General features: G+C 57.5%; 2 protein-coding genes across 17 annotated transcripts in view; one reads left to right on the top strand and one right to left on the bottom strand.

The window, feature by feature from the left end:
* The first annotated feature begins 63 nt into the window (after window positions 1-63).
* On the top strand, window positions 64-2,400 carry LRRC73 (leucine rich repeat containing 73). The gene is made up of 5 exons (XM_006100582.2): window positions 64-588; window positions 932-1,054; window positions 1,444-1,544; window positions 1,695-1,917; window positions 2,067-2,400. The coding sequence occupies exons 1-5, from the start codon at window positions 525-527 to the stop codon at window positions 2,135-2,137; spliced, it is 582 nt and encodes a 193-aa protein (XP_006100644.1). The 5' UTR covers window positions 64-524; the 3' UTR covers window positions 2,138-2,400.
* A 410-nt stretch (window positions 2,401-2,810) lies between these two features.
* The window catches only part of TJAP1 (tight junction associated protein 1), a 25,165-nt gene continuing 12,630 nt past the window's right edge, over window positions 2,811-15,345 (bottom strand). For 6 of the 16 annotated variants that reach the window (XM_014466002.2, XM_014465994.2, XM_014465997.2 and 3 more), the window contains 9 exons: window positions 10,194-10,291; window positions 9,367-9,492; window positions 7,839-7,867; window positions 6,959-7,120; window positions 6,691-6,757; window positions 6,424-6,453; window positions 5,561-5,668; window positions 5,374-5,457; window positions 2,811-4,624 (listed from right to left, as the gene is read on the bottom strand). In XM_014466002.2, coding sequence (XP_014321488.1) covers window positions 3,527-4,624; window positions 5,374-5,457; window positions 5,561-5,668; window positions 6,424-6,453; window positions 6,691-6,757; window positions 6,959-7,120; window positions 7,839-7,867; window positions 9,367-9,465 — 1,677 coding nt within the window. In that variant the 5' untranslated portion in view covers window positions 9,466-9,492; window positions 10,194-10,291 and the 3' untranslated portion in view covers window positions 2,811-3,526. Of the gene's footprint in view, window positions 4,625-5,373; window positions 5,458-5,560; window positions 5,669-6,423; window positions 6,454-6,690; window positions 6,758-6,958; window positions 7,121-7,522; window positions 7,868-9,260; window positions 9,286-9,329; window positions 9,493-10,183; window positions 10,292-15,345 lie in introns of those variants that run through there. The other 10 variants (XM_014465998.2, XM_023764116.1, XM_014466005.2 and 7 more) reach the window with 8 other exon arrangements.

Here is a 15,345-nt window from a genome sequence, read left to right as displayed (position 1 = left end):
CCCCTCTGCCTCCACCCTCCCGGCACATCCCTCCTCCGGAACCAGCACCCGCAGCCTCACCCCAAAGCAGATGGGATACCCACCCCTTCCCTGGTGGGGCACGTGCAACCTCTCACCTAGTCACCGCATTGACTTCTGGGGGCAGCTCCTCAGTCCCCCAAAAGGAACACTGCCCGACATCCTCCTACTGAGGCACCCTAATCCACCCCACCCCCTTCTCTGCCCTCTGTCCTGGGTCCCAGGAAACCGTCTACCTGCGTTCCTCTCTAGACTAGAGTCTCTAGACTTTCTGGAATTTCCTTTCTCCCTTCCCAAAGCCTCGCCTCAGTGCCGAGCCTGAGTGCCCTCCTCTCCTCAGGGCTCACCTCTTCCCCCACAGATAGGGCTGACGACTGCGTAACCTCTGCTCTCTGGTCTCACCCCCCAGCCTGCATGGGAGCCCCCTGAGAGATGCGGGGTTGGCCTTGCTGAACCCAGCCCTGGCCCTCCATCCTGCCCTTGTGGCTCTGGACCTGGGGGACTGCATGCTGGGTGATGAAGCCATCAACCTCATCTGTGGCCTCCTCCCCCCAGATGGGGCCAAGTCTGGTGAGCAGGGCCCTGCTAAGGGCAGGGGCTGGTGTGGCCTTGATGAAAAGCTAAATGCAGAGGGCAGGGGCCCCGGCCCAGAGCGGAGGGCTCTGACAGTGTGGGTGAGAATGTATTTTAAATGTTTCAGGAAGGAGGAGGATTAGGGGTTGAACAGGATGGAGAATCTGAAATCCAGCTCTGGTGGGCAGGGAGGGCAGGGTCTCCAACGGCACTGGAGTTCTGTAGTGGGGGTGGGGTGCCTCCCAGCCACTAGGGACACCCCAGAGATCTAGGGCAGGGTAGGAGCTTAAAGAGGGCCTGACACTTTCCCATCCTGGCTTCTCCTTGCGATGTTGCCCAGGTCTGAAGGAGTTAACGCTGAGTGCCAACCCTGGCATCACTCCTAAGGGCTGGAGCCGCCTTGCCATTGCTGTGGCCCACAGCTCCCAGGTCCGCGTCCTCAATTTGGACTACAACCCCCTGGGTGAGGCTCAAGAAAACTTCCTTAGATTCTCACCACCCCACCCCCCATCCAAGAACCTGGGACCATCGGTTGCCACGGTAACCCCCACACTGGGGAAGGGAAAATGGAGGGGGCGGTCTGGGAGGTAGCAGAGGAGCCACATGTGTGGAGGACCAGATAGATGACCAACAGGTAGATCAAAGCATCCATCACCACTTCCAGCTCGCTTCATGCATTCACTCACCAATCACAATGCTCTGCTCCTGGCTACCTACCAATTGTCAGCGTTTCCTGGCCTGGGGGTGGGACCCAAGGTTGTTAGGGCGATGGGGAAGCTGTCTGGGAGGAAGGGTTCGCAGGCCGGTGCATGAATGTAGATGCGTATGTGTGTGTGCGTGCTGTCTCCCAAGGTGATCATGTGGCAGGGATGCTGGCTGTGGCTGTGGCCTCCAGTCGCACCTTAGAGGTCCTAGACTTGGAGAGCACAGGGCTCACCAACCAGTCTGCTCAGGTGAGACATCTTCATGTTTGGGGAAGGCCTGGGGGTGGGGGAGGGGGAGTTAGCCAGGGTGTCTGTGGACGGAATGAAGGGGTGGCAGGCTGGAGTCAAGGAAGCCACCTTAACCGAGTTTATTCTTTTCCATACTCTTTTCTACCCCAGACCCTGCTGGACATGGTGGAGAATTACCCCACAGCTTTGCGGAGCCTGGTGTTGGCTGAGAACAGCATCAGCCCAGAGCTGCAGCAGCAGATCTGTGACCTCCTTTCTGAGGGAGAGGAGGAGGAGGAGGTGGCAGGAGGGCCTGGTCACACCCAGGAAGGAGAGAGGGGGCGGGAGCCTGCCGCCCACCCGAGGGGAAGCAGTTCCTGGATGTGCCCCAGTGGTAAGAGCCTTGTGGGTTGATGGGAGCCAGGTCTGAAGAGGCTTGGGACCCGGGAGGATGGGTGTGGGAAACCTGGGCCACTTTCTTCCTATTTATAGTCCCCATTGCAGGAACAAATGGTGGTCTGAACACCCCTCTTGCCTCCACAGATCCCAGCTCTCAGATGGTGCTAATGACTTCAGGACTAGGGGACAGTCTGTTGGCTGAGACCGAGATGTGACTCTCCACTTGGGCTTCCACACGTTATTACATTCGCCTCTGTCCCCAGCACCTTGCCCCAGATACCAGGGTCAGGCCCTGGGGCTTGGGAGGGAGGGGGTTGCCTGGGGCTCTGGCAGCTCCTGGCAGTGTGAGGGGAGGCTCCGGAAGCTGTGAATGAGCACCAGCCTTGGGGGCACTCGAACGCAAGGCAATGGCTCTGGACTTGTTGGCAGCTCTGGCTGCAGCCCGCTGGCTCGGAAGAGATTTTTATGAACTCTACAACCTGGCGTATGGCTGTGGTCACTTGGGGCTGGCAGTAGGGGAGGAAGTGACATTACCATTAGGCACCTCTAGGGGGCAGTGCCACCCCACAACCAAAGCATCCCCTGGCCCCAAGTCTCAAACTAGTCTGACTCAGACCTTGCACTGCTAGGCGACACCTCACACAGGCCCTATAACAGTATAACTGAGGTAAAGAGCTTACCTCCAGAGCTGGGCCGGACTCTACCTCAAGGGGAGACACAGGGGCCCCATCAAGGTTACTAATGCCACCCTCTCCCACTGCCTGATGCTCTGTGCCCAGGGAAGGCCCAGGCAAAGTGGGGCAAGGGAGAATCACCAGCAAAAAGTAGGACATCACAGGGACTGGGAATACTCAAGGATGGGGAGCAGAACCGTCAGTAATAGACAAATTAGCCCATAACAGTAAAATAGTTTTATTTAATTTTAAAATCATCAATGTGAAAATTTCCCAAAGCTGGGAGTAACAGTCTAGAGCCAAGATTAGGAGGGGAGCCAGGCCTCATCTAGAGCCCAGCTGGAGGCCCGAGGCCCGCCCTCCACTCCCTTCCAGAGGGAACAGCTGAGGAGAGCCCTGAGTCAGCCCTCTCCCACCCCGGAGGGCGCGCTGTGCCAGGCCCCTTAAAGGCAATGGCTGTGCAAGGGATTTTGGGGAGAGGGAAACAGGTAAAAAATAGAAACGTTAATAGAAAATAGGAATTAGAGGTTAATAATCCCAATAACACCCCCTCATCAAAAAACAAAACAACACAACACCTCATGGCTATGAGAGGAAGAGGGAGGATGAACACTGATGTGATGAGCCCCTCAGCTCCCCAGAACAGCCCGATTTGGGCTGGACTGATTTGAAGAAAGATCTTGAGCCCTGGCTGCATGTTACCTTTGGAGAATAAATATTTCAAGAAGGGGAAAACCATGAGGCAAGCTGGTGCCAGTCAGTCAATGCAGCTGAAAGGCCTGGTGTGGCCCACCACCTGGCCCTCCCCGTACAAGGAACAGAGCTGTGCAGGCCTAGAGGGACGCTTGGCTGGGGAGAGGACAATGAGCTGCAAGGATCAGGTCTCCTTGCAGTCCCAGTGCAGCAGTGGCAGGAAGGCAAGCAGGGGCCTCAATTGAGCAGATTGCCCTGCTCCTGGGCCTGGGTCAGGCTGTCCTTGCGGTGTAGGTGGTGTACCCCCATCCTCTTAGGGCTGCGCTGGGGCCGGCTGGAGCCAGGGAGTGCCCAGGTCCTGCCCTCAGTGTGGGAAGTACCAGGCCCTGTCTCTGTGCCAGTATCACGGGGCAGCAGGCTCTGCTGTTCTTCCTCAGGGCTGATGGGCAGATTCAGCTCTTCCTCATCTTCCTCCCTGGGAAGGCCAGAGTCGGGTTCTGTTGGCAGCAAAAGCCCACTCTCACCAGGTGGGGAAGAAGGTGCCTGAACCTCCTCCTCTCTGTCAGCGGGGCTCAGAGCAAACTGGCGCTGCAGCTCAGGGAGCGCCTCATGTCCATAAGCTGTGCACTGGGCCACAGCGGCCGGTGGAGTGCGGTCAACAAATGCCCGCTGCCAGCTGGCCAGCAGGTCCTCCTCAGAGCTGGCAGAGCTGGCTGGGGCACTGAGTATTGGGGGGGCTGGGCTGGGCTGGTGGTGGGGTGAGGCCTGGGCGGAAGCAGGGCTGCTGGGCACTGGGCTCGGACGGCCCCGCTCACTCCCCTCCTCCACCAGGCTCAGGGAAATGGCCTGGCGGGTGGCATACGTGCAGTTGGGCAGGGGGCTGTTGCGGGGGATTCGCACCTTATCCTCAGAGAACTCTATTACCTTCCGGCCGGGATACAGAGGGTGTGGTGGAGATGGGGTGGGGTAGGGGCTGAGCTTCTCAAAGGCCGGCAGAGGCACCTCCTCATCTGGGGAGCCCCCAGCGGTGCTCAGAGAGTGGCACTCCCCATTGGGTTGAGGGGTGGGGCTGCCAGGGACTGGGGGACTGGCTAGGTCACCGGGGGCACCCCCACTCATGTCTACATGCACAAAGACATCCTCAGCCAAGGGGCGCCCAGCACTGCCTGACTGGGCCGAATTGAGCAATAGAGACTCCGGCTTCTCCAACACGCGGGCAATGACCGAGGTGGGTACCACAGCCCCTGGTGCCAGGCTGGGGGCAGGGTCCGGGCTGGCAGCTTCCTGACCACTGTGCAGATGTTTCCGAACCATGTCCTGTAGCTCACAGGGCAGCTGGGGTAAAGGAGCAGAAGGGAAGAGAGACATGAATGATCCCAACCTAAGACAGGCTGACTGGTGGCAAAACACGGCTACTGCATGCAAGCACCACGGTGTGCTTGGCACCCTGCTGTCTCCTGTGCTTGCAGCACGCCCGGGTACATCCTCATTTCACACATAAACAGGCTCATTGGGGCTAAAATAACTTGAAGCTTTTGATTAACACCAGCAGGATCTGAACCCAGAACTGGTGCTAAGGCCCACGTGCTCTCGAACTTCTGTCTCCCCCATCTTAGTAGTAGTTTCTCCCCAAACCGGACGTAAGTTTGAGGGTCTGTACTGACCGACAGCCTTGGGAATGTCCCACTGCTTGTCGGCCCCATCAACCTTGGGCCTGAGGGTCTTGGGTCTAGAGTTTTGCCCTTTGGGGTCAGGGGATCAGTTGGGCCTAATACTCTCTCAATATTCTTATGGCTGATAGCTCTGGCCACCCCTCCTTCCTGCATGGGATCCTGAAACTGAGTCCCTCTCTCCCTGTCTCTGTTCCAAAAATACCAACAGGCCAACCCTCAGCCCTAGTGATGGGCCAGTGACAGCATACAGGATACCAACCAGTGGCAGAGTTGACTGGCTTGAGAGGAGACATTTAGGCAAAGCAGAAAGGGGTAGTGAAAGGCAAGGCCATGGAGAGAGATGTAGAAACTGGAGTTAGAAGAGTCCTAAAAAGGCCGGACTGACACTGTTGGGGCAGGTATTGTACTCACATCAGCGAACTTGTGGTTACGGAAGTGGGATTTGTTGCACTTGAGGAGCTGCACAGCCAGGTTGCAGTCCAGCCGGTACCTCTCCTGCAGATACAAATGTGGCTCAGAGTCCAGCCCTGCCCCAGGGAGCAGGGCTGGGCCAGGAATAGCCAGCCACAGGCAAGGAAGGCCCGGGAAGTGCACATACGTTGAGCTCCTCCAGCTTGTTGATGGTGTTCTTGGCATCCAGCAGCTTGTTGGTCAGCTCTACAATCTCCCAGTCCAGTGTCTTCCTATCCATCTCAGCCTTCTTGATCTGAAGCACGAGACTTGTGGTGAACCCAGTCCACGCCCCAGCCAGCCCTTCCTCCCCTTCCCTCCTCCCAGCCCGAGACACAGGAAGCCACAAGTGCTAGGGCAGCCAAGGCGGATGGAATAGAGACAGACAATGGACAGACAGAAGGAGACCAGACACTCTCCTGTTCTCCGGGCTGACTGTGGGGCAGGGGCTTTCTGAGCATGACCTGGGCCCAGCAGTATAAGAGGCTGCCCATCCCTTGAGGGAACTCTACACACCAGGCAAGGGGCTGTACCTGAGGTGAGAACCATGCAAACCCAGGCACTGAAGCCTATGTATGTGGGTGTTTCCAGGATCAGGCTCGGAAGAGGGAGGAGGGAGTAGGCTGGGTGGCAGCTGGGGGCGGGGAGGGGGGGCGGGGGGGGGCTGTGAGATTATCTAGATGAGCTGGAAGGGAGCTGCCGGCTCCAAAGCAGCCTTCTGATCTTCAGGTCATAGGCTGCGTCGACGGCCCCTTCCCCCGAAAGGCTTGGGCTTGCTGCCGTGCAGCCGAGAGGCTGTGTGTTCAGTAGTGACATCAATCAGTACCTCTGCCTAGGCCGAGAGCAGGCTCCCAGCTGTCCCCTAGGAAGGAGGCACTGACTACTGAACAGGCCTCACATAAGGAAGAGAATAGGACTGGGCAGAGGGAAATGACCAGGGCCCCGGCAATCCCAGATCTCCACTGAGGAGGAGGCCAGGGCAAGGGAGAAAACACACAACTCAGACGCAACTGCAAAAATCCAGCTGTGGCTAAGAGAGGCCTGAGAGGAGAGTGCAGCAGCAACGGTGGCAGCATGAGGGGAAGACGAGGAGAGAAGAGAAACAGTGTGAGCATTAAGACAGTCCTGACTTGCAGAGCACACTGCGGTCCCCTCCCCACCACTGCCCCCGCCTCCCTCCCCAAGCCCCTGGGCAGAAAGGCATTCCCTTGGCAAGTCCTAGCCCCCTGCTATGCTGTAAGCACAGTGGCAGCCAGACTGCCCTCTTGGACAGGTTACCAGCGTGTGCAGCTTGTCCTCCAGCTCCTGGTTGGTCCTCTGGGAAGCTGTGTAGCTGTTCTGCAGCCTGTAGAGGAACACAAGGCAGGCCCCTGGGTCAAGGTCCTGCTTTCCAGGCCCTGTTCAGCCTCTCCTTCATGAGGGATCTTGGGCAAGTCATTCTCCCCGAACTTCAGTTTTTTCACCAGAATCAGATGAGGCCTCTTCCAGCTAATCCCCAGTGATGGGGAGACGTGTGCATGTGTGTCCTAGCCCCTTGTGCCCATACCTGCGGAACTTGTCCTTAAATTTGTCCAGCTCCTCGCGGCTCTGGCCCAGCTCCAGCTCCAGGCAGTCCTGCCCAATTTCCAGCTCGCGCTCCAGGGCCTCGGTGCGCCTGGTGGCCAAGGCCAGGCGCCTGCGAAGCTCTTCATTCTCCTGCTGCAACAGCCTGGCAGGGAAGGAGTCAAAGGGCAAAGGGGCATTAGAGATAGAAGGGCCAGCCCTGGAGCCCCAGGCTGGTCAGGGAGGAAGTAGGGATGACATGAAGACAGGCAACTAGGGGCAGGGGACTCTTGAACCTCAGCCCTTCTGGCCCAGGGAACACAGCCTGGCTTGGAGAGTGGGGGAGGCAGAGGGGATAGTAGATGGTCGTCCCCCCACCCTCCCCCTCACTGGAGAAGAATGAGAAGACAGAATTGGGTGGGGGGATTCTAAGTCTGTCTCTGGTTACAGCCCAAGCCCGCCAGCCACCAAGCCCCCAGCTCCAGTTTCCCCACTGCACTACCAGCCTGCTCCATTATTAATCTCCTGGAAATCCAGCCCAGCACTGCCCCCTCTCCAGGGGCCTCACATGGCTGACGGAAAGGGCTCCAGGGAGGCAGCTGGCACAGAAGGGCCAGGCGCTGGGGAAGAGCTTGCTGGCAAGAGCAGGCCCTCAGAGCCATCCCCTCCTTGATTCCAGGTTCTCTTGCAGCTCATGGAACAAACCTGTTTTTCCAAAGGAATATCCACACCAAGCCTCCTCCCAGGGTTCCTAAACCACCCCACCCCAACCCAACATTTACCTCTACCTAATCCAAGGAAAAGCCCAACTACACCACCAGCCTCGCCCGGAGCTAAGGGGACAGAGCTGAGGCAGGGCAGGCTCTCGGGCAGCAGATACTCACTTCATCCTCTCTGCGTCAGTCAGGGACTCCTGGGCACAAAAGAACAGAAGCTTGAGGCTCAGCTCTAGGCCACAGGCCTCCTGCTAGGCCCACCCTCCAGAAAGCCCTGGGAAGGGCCATTTCTGAAGCCCAAAGACTCTCTCAGCAGAAGTGGGCTGCAGTGAGTGTCCTGTAGAGATGGAGGCAATCCAGTAATGCCCAGACAAGCCTAGATCACTTTCCCATGCCAACTAGAAGATTCAAGAACCCCTTCCAACCCTCACCAGCTCCAATCCCTCTTAGGCCTAGAGCCAGTTGCACATAAGTCCTGGTGCCCATGCCACCTCTCCCAGGGAAAGCCTCTCAGCTGTTCACCGGGATCCTGAGCCCGGCAGGCGTGGCAGAGACCTTCCAGGGAAGTGAAGAAACCAGGCTGAGATACAGCAGCGTCCCGAGCTCTGACCATCAGGCAGAGCCAGGCCCTCACAGAGGCTTGGGAGGAGCAAGTGCATGAGAGAAGGAGACCCGCTGGGCTAATCCTGACAGAGGAGTGAAGTGTCTCTCCTTGCTTTTAACCTCCTACCCCATCCTCCCAAAATCCCTACGTTGGTCACAGCCCAAGAGTCAGGGCTCAGCCAGACACAGCGCTGAACAGGCACGTGCTATGGCAAGAGGGAAATGTCACTCCAAAGAAAACTGACCGCTTCACACGCCAGTCGGGGTCAGGAAAATGCGGTGGGTGGCCCAGACCATGGACTTTGGAGCCACTCACACCTGGAGTCGATCCGTTTCTACCACAGGCTGGTTATACTAACCTTACTGAGCCTGGGGTCCTCATCTACAAAACCAGGGCACCCAGCACAACACCTGGCCTGTTTATTCACTGTTCTCTGAGCTGAAATGGGCCAGTCACGGCATCTCTGCCCTGACTCTGACCCAGGCGGCCATGGTACCCTGATGCTCAGCATGTGCTGACACTCTCACATTCTGTAAGTGCACTCCACACTAGTTTCCTCCTGTTAGTGGGCTTAATGAGGGAGGATAACCCATGTCTTTAACAAATGTGAGCCAAAGTAAAGCTGGAGGAAGGGCCTGACTTCCGGGGACAGTGAGGAACAGCTGGTCTGGTGGAAGGAGCTGGAGCATGGCCTCCCCACAGCCCCCCGAGGGGCTGCAGGTTGACGGCTCTCCTCCACCAGTGGAGGACGAGTCCCAGCCTCCAGGTTGACGGCTCTCCTCCACCAGTGGAGGACGAGTCCCAGCCTCCAGCAGGTTAGGGCCCTCAGTCTGGGGGGCTGCCTCTTGTAGAGAGAGCAATACTGTATGTGTGGGGTCATTTCTGCAGAGCTACCAAGACTCTGGGGCTTCCTGACATGTGGACATGTGCTCATGGCTGGCCTCCAGGAGCCCACACTGCCCCCACCAGCAATGCCATACTCTCACCCCAACTCAGGGGGCCAGAGTCCCCTCAGGCGGGAGAAGTCAGCCAGACAGCCAGCTTCAGAGGCCCACCTCTGCCAGGCAAAGTGGGGGTGCCGGTCTTGCTGACCTGCTGCTCCAGCTGGGACCCAGGAGCTTCCAGCCGCAGCTCCCGATGCTCAGGCGGTGCCTTGCGGTAGGGTTTCTTAGCAGGGGCCGCACTGGTCATTCTGGGAGGCGAGGGCTCCTCAACCTGCTGAGGAGAAGCCAGGGAGGAGGAGCCTCAGAAATGAGGGCAAGTGGCCTCTGGACTGAGGAAGAGGACGGTGAGGGGGACAAAGGTAGGAGCCACCAGGCATGGCTGGGCCACTAGAAGGGCTGGATGCTGGTGTGTCGGCGCCCAAGGAGTCAGGGGAGTGCTGAGGGGGGCATGGGCCCAAGGGGAACAGAGGGGTGGGCAAGGCAAGACCTGGGGCCTGGGCACCGGGAAGAATGCACTTGACCGAGGAGTGGGCGGCGAGTGTGAAGGCTGCCACCACGTCCTGTGTGGGCTCAGAAGGAAGCCTCGAAGGGAAAACTGCCCTCTACACAGACCAGCTCCCTCTACTCTAAAATGGGGAAGAACAGCACTGGTTTCACAGGGTTATTGTGAGATTACGTAAAGCACTGAGAACAGCACCTGGCACTTAGGAAATGGTTAATAAACGTTACCTTAAAAAATATAACTGCAAAAATAAAATAACTGTAACCAGAAAGTAAGGTTTTGAGGATATTCACCCAACCCAGGCTCCTCAGCGGGGTCTCTGAGCTCGACAGAGTCCTGAAGACCAAGCCCCACTAGCCTCCATCAGTCTCCTTTCACCAGCCCCCAGACAAGAGGCGCCGCCTGCCTGCCCCTCACCTGCCAGCCTCCCCAGAAGAGAGCCACGTGGGGGTGCAGGCCTCACCAGGACATACCGTCTGTCTGTCAGCAGCCTGCTCTGTTCCGCTGTCCGGGAGTTAGCCCTCGGCTCTCCGCATCCCACGGCCCCTCCACTTCCTCTTGCCAAAAGCTCCTGAAACCGGAGAAGGGAAGAAAGTGGAAACCAGGTGTCAGCCGCCCGTCTGTCAGTGCCACAGGCCACCCTGCCCAGTCTGGGACCTGGAAGGCACCCCAGGGAGAGAGGCAGGAAAGCCATGGGACAGGGGGTCTGAGGGGGAAGCGGTGGAGGTGGGAGAGGACTAGAAGCACCGGGCTCCTGCCTGCTATGAATAGTCATGCGTGTCTGTGTCTGTGTTCATGGTCGTGGCTTACACACATGCCCAATTCTGAAATAGGCCTGGTCCTGTCCTGTCCCTCTCCTACCCCACATCTGTCCTGTTCATCTCTCAGCATCTGCAAACAACTAAGAGGTTTGGAGAACATGGGCTACACAAGAGAATACCAGGGAAAAGCCTCGTAGAGATGTAAGAAGGTGCTGGAAAGAAAGCTCCTAGCAGTCTCCAGAAGGAACCCAAAGGCTACCTCTATGTACACTATGGTAAACAGACTTTGTGATGAGGAGGGGAAGGCACAGGAGAGGAAATCTAAAAAAGGCAGCAGTTTAGAGCAATGATGGTTCTCAACCAGGGTGACTTTGGTCCCCCCTCGCCCCCTTCTCAGGTATCTGGCAAATGTCTGAAGATATTTCTGGTTATCACAACAGGAGTGGGTGCCATTGGCACGTAGTGGGTAGAGGCCAGGGCTGCGGCTAAACATTCCATGATGCACGGGACACCCCCACGAGAAAGAATGATCAACACACAGTGTTGACAGTGCCACGGCTGAGAAACCCTGGTGTAGACACCCAAGTCTGGGGAGCTGAGATGCTGGGGTCCCAGGCTCAGTGATGCTGACACACTGTGTGGCCCTTCCTCACTGGATAAGCCTTTCTCATCTGCCCCCGGTGGCGGGACTGAGTCACCTTGTGGTCCCCTCCAAGTTCTTGGGGTTCTGAGCTCTGCCCCCATCTGTAATAAACTAGGCTGCAGCAGGGGGGCAGCAGCCACCACAGGGACCAGCGGAGGCAGTAACCTTAGGTGGCCTTCTGGGCATAAACATCTTCCCGCCGCCTTCACCTAACAGAGCTCGGGGCTGAGGGAAGCCTTGCGGGCTAGAGCGTGTGTTCCTGCTGCTGGGACATGCCCTGGCCATGACTCTTGTCACATTCCAACAGGGCCTGAGGCGGGGAGAAGGTGAGGGTGTAGGGAGGGCGGGGAAGCAGGAGTGGCCTCCCTCCTCTGTCTGAACAGCTTGGGCTCTGGCCTGGGGTTCTGGGGAGCTGGGGTGTGACAGCAGGCACGAGCCGCCAACCTCCACCCCTTTGATGGAGAAGCAGAACGTGTCCCCACAGGGCACAAGCAGCAAGCTGTGTCGGGCTGACTCCCTGCACAGGAATCCGGGCGGGCCTGAAAGGACAGTACATTCCTGGGGTGTGGGGAGCAAACAAGTCACCCCCACAGGTTCCCCAGGGCTACCCCTCCAGAGGGCCCCAGGGTGAGAGTTCCTATGGCCTGGGGGAGAGGCCCGGCCAGCCCAAACCAGCCCGGGTACCTGGATTCTGATACACAGGGGGTGTAAGTGGAAGTGTGTATTTGAGCTGGGAAGGGGGGTAGAGCCAGAAACACAGGAGTAAGTGTTACATGCAGCCAAAGAGACTCTACAAAACCCAGGGGAGGCTCCTGTGCTGGCCTCTGCCTTCTCTCCTTTTATATGGAGAATCCAGGCCCCTGCTCCCATGATCCCCAGTCAGCTGGGTAGCCCCTCTTTCCCTGCAGGCCCTTTACGTACCCTCCTCTATTCCCAGCTGCGGCTTTTCTTCCCTACCCTATCCCTGCCGGTGCCCACACTGTCCCCTAGGCGCCAGGACATGCGTATGGGCAGGGAGGACACTGACTGCTCAGGTATCTGGTAATTCTACCTGTAAGGAGAGCAGCCTCGCTCCGCACTCCGCAGCCCTCACTCTAATTGCCACACATCCCACAGCTCATCCTGCCTCATCCTGCCCTCAAGTCCCCACGCCCCAGCCCCTCAGCACATATTCCCGGAGCTTCCGCAGCCAGATAGTCTGGCTTGCTGAGGGGGCAGACAGAGTGGATGTGGGTGGCAGTGAAATGGGAAATAGATGCAGGCACGGACACTCTGGGACGGATGGTGGGGAGATGGCTGGTTCCCTCCCAGCCAGAGCCGACTCTTTTCATGCATGTCAGTCACAGAGAGGGGAGCCACTCCCAACGGGGAACACGGAGGGCAATGCCCACCAGGGAGCCTGCAGTGTCCCCAACGCAAGTCCACGAGGGCGAGTCTGTGCCACTCCCTGCCCCATGTCCATAAATACCGGGCCCTCGCTCCAACTCCGGAGATCCGCTAAGTGCCCCAGATTCAGCGTCTAGGGGCCCACGGTGCCGGCACTGAACAGGAACACACTGGGCCTGGCCGCCCGCTGTCCTGGACTAGAAGTGCCGCAGGGAAGGACAGACCCAGGGGGAGAACGGTGCCAGGTGGTGTGGACGACAGAACAAGAAGCAGCGGGACACCAGGCCGCAAGCTGGAGGAAGATGAAAGGTAAGCTGAAAGGCAGCAAGCAGACCCCACAGAAAGCCCAGCTACCAGGGACAGCCTCCACTGGCCAATCTCCACCCAGAGGTTCTCAGGTGGCCTTGCAGTGTTTCAGCCCAAGGCGGTCTCCAGCCCTGCACGGAGAAAAGGACTCCAGGGAAAACAGCTGGACGTTCGGAATGGGCCACGGGCCACGATGAGCAAGCAAGCAGCCTCCGGGCCCCTCGGTGCCCAGCTCTGGAAAATGGTCCTTGGAAGGTCTAGAAGTTGATGGGGGAAGAATATTACTCCAAAACTCCCTCAGCTTCAAGGATCTGGGGCAGAGGACTAAGGATGTGCAGCTACCAGATCACACGCTTGGTTTGTACGAGTACAGCTGTGCTCCGGGAGAAAGGCTGAGGCCGATGGTAAAACCTCTGGCTGACCCAGTTTAGTCTGAGGCTCCTTGGGCTGGACCTGCAGGCACTGTTGAGGGAGATACCCAGAGCAGCACTAAACCCTCCTCCCTACCTCAGGGAGGTGAGGTGAGAAGAAAAAGCAGCTCTCCTCACCCCTCACCACCCCCACCAACCAGCCTCCTCCTTCTGCATAGTATTCATTCTTCACTTACTCAAAATCAGTTTGGAGGAGAGATTCAACCCCGTATCTGCTGGGGTGGAGGGGGGGCGGTGGTGATAGCTTCCTAATTGCCATGTTGCAATCTGCCAGTCAGTGCAGGCCGCCTGTTGCCACCTGCCCTGTATTAAATACCTTCTCCCTGATTACAGCCCATGGGGCATGATTAGCTGCCTCCGGAGAACAAAGTCTGCTTTCATTGGAAATGGTACTCTCACGCACAGTGAACCCGCACTGTGAACCTGAACAGCTGAGCAGAGAGTGCAGACAGAGACAGATATAAGGAGAAATGTGTGCCAGAAGTTGGCCGAGCAGTATCCTTTAATCAAAGGACAAAACTTCGCCAAGCTTCACCCTTTAACCAGGAGGTGGGACTCATGCCTGCTCCTTTTGTGTGGATGTGAAGTGTGTGTATGTGACCAGGGACTTTCACTGTGATCAGGGATCACCACTGCTGAAGATAGAGTCGTTTCCTGGAGAAAATTCTTCAGAATCCTGATTCTCTCCAAACCACTATCCTTACTCCTCCTCCCACCGAACACCCACAGGAGGCACCAGAGGAAGGTGCAAGTTCAAGAGCCAAGGACGCCCTCTCGCTTCCTTCTGCCATCCTTTCTATGGATTTCCCCAAGGCCCAGGGCAAAGTCAAAGGTGCAGAAGGGAGGTCCAAGCACCTCCTCTGAGGGCTCCGAGGCCACCACCTCAACACGGCCCAGCGAGGGAGACTGAATTGAATCCAGCACGGGTGTGGCTCTTTGGCTTTTCAAACTTCTGCCTTCCCTCACCAGATGTCTCCCCCAGTTCCAAGTTCTTCTCTACAACTTCACTGCCCAGTTCAGCTGCCCTGCCCTGGAAAGACGGCCTGCCACCCCCACCCCCCATCGCCCATGCTATCGTCAGGAAATTATGGCCCCGACATTTATCTGGGCTCAGACTATTTCTGAACCTGATGATACGCCTTTCTGCTCACAGCTGGCACTGAATCAAGCAAGTGGGGCACCTCGAGGGGTCAATGAACCCAACTTCTCAATTACCAAGGGCCCCACATCACCACCAAAATTATTCAAGCTCTTCTTCATAATTCACCCAAGAAAAGTCTAACGGAAGCCAGCAATAATCACTACTGCTTTCAAAATGAAAGGAAAACCAGCCCTTCTTTAGCATACTCCAGCCGTGTTGTATTCTGCCTTAAGTCCCTTGGAATCCAGCAAGATAGAAATAATAGAAATAAATACAGGCCCTTCCAAAGCCCCCAATCAACTGCTAAAACATGCATATCTGATCGCACAGGAACTAGTGCCTCCTCTGTGAGAACTGTCCTCAGCTGGCAGCTAATTGTGTCCTCAGCTGTACGAAGTCTCTGAACTCTGCAAGCCTGGAGAAAGCTACACCGCAAGCTCCTGAAAGCCAGGCTCTGCCTCCAAACAGGGCCCAAGAAACACAAACTACCACCCTGCAAGGGCCAGCCCTGTAACCAGGTGACTGGGCAGGGGCTCCACCAGCATTAATACGGCCCCTCTCCACCGGGACTGTCAGTGAACAGCGGAACAGTCCTCCAGCACAGTGAGCAGATCCTAAAAGAGCTGTTGGGGCTCAGCTTTCCCCACACCGGCCCCAGGTGCCCCTCCCACTTGCAACCAGCCCCCAGTTTCCGGCATGCAGCTGTTCCTGAGATACATGAGCAAAGCCCTCAGCAATCCTGGGCGCGTGGCGGGCAAGCATCCAGCAGCTCATGGAGTGGGGCCTGGGCAGGCTCTGTTCTGGGCTGATGACTAGGCTGGAAGATGCCAGTCTGTGCCCAGACTGGCCCTGCTGCCCCTCTGACAGCCATGCTGCCACCCCTCTGGGCAAGTACAATCTCACCCTCTTGGGACAAGCTGCCTGGGGCCCCGATCTGGCCTCATGCTGCTCGAGAGA

Source organism: Myotis lucifugus, unplaced genomic scaffold, assembly GCF_000147115.1.
Source record: "Myotis lucifugus unplaced genomic scaffold, Myoluc2.0 scaffold_318, whole genome shotgun sequence".
NCBI classification, from domain to species: Eukaryota; Metazoa; Chordata; class Mammalia; order Chiroptera; family Vespertilionidae; genus Myotis; species Myotis lucifugus.
This window is presented reverse-complemented; position numbering and strand designations above follow the sequence as displayed.

Coding starts and splice junctions, on each gene's coding strand:
- LRRC73 (XM_006100582.2), top strand. CDS start 525: ATGCTGGGTGATGAAGCCATCAACCTCATCTGTGGCCTCCTCCCCCCA. Junction 589..931: donor CCCAGATGGGGCCAAGTCTG/GTGAGCAGGGCC, acceptor GATGTTGCCCAG/GTCTGAAGGAGTTAACGCTG. Junction 1,545..1,694: donor TCACCAACCAGTCTGCTCAG/GTGAGACATCTT, acceptor TTTCTACCCCAG/ACCCTGCTGGACATGGTGGA.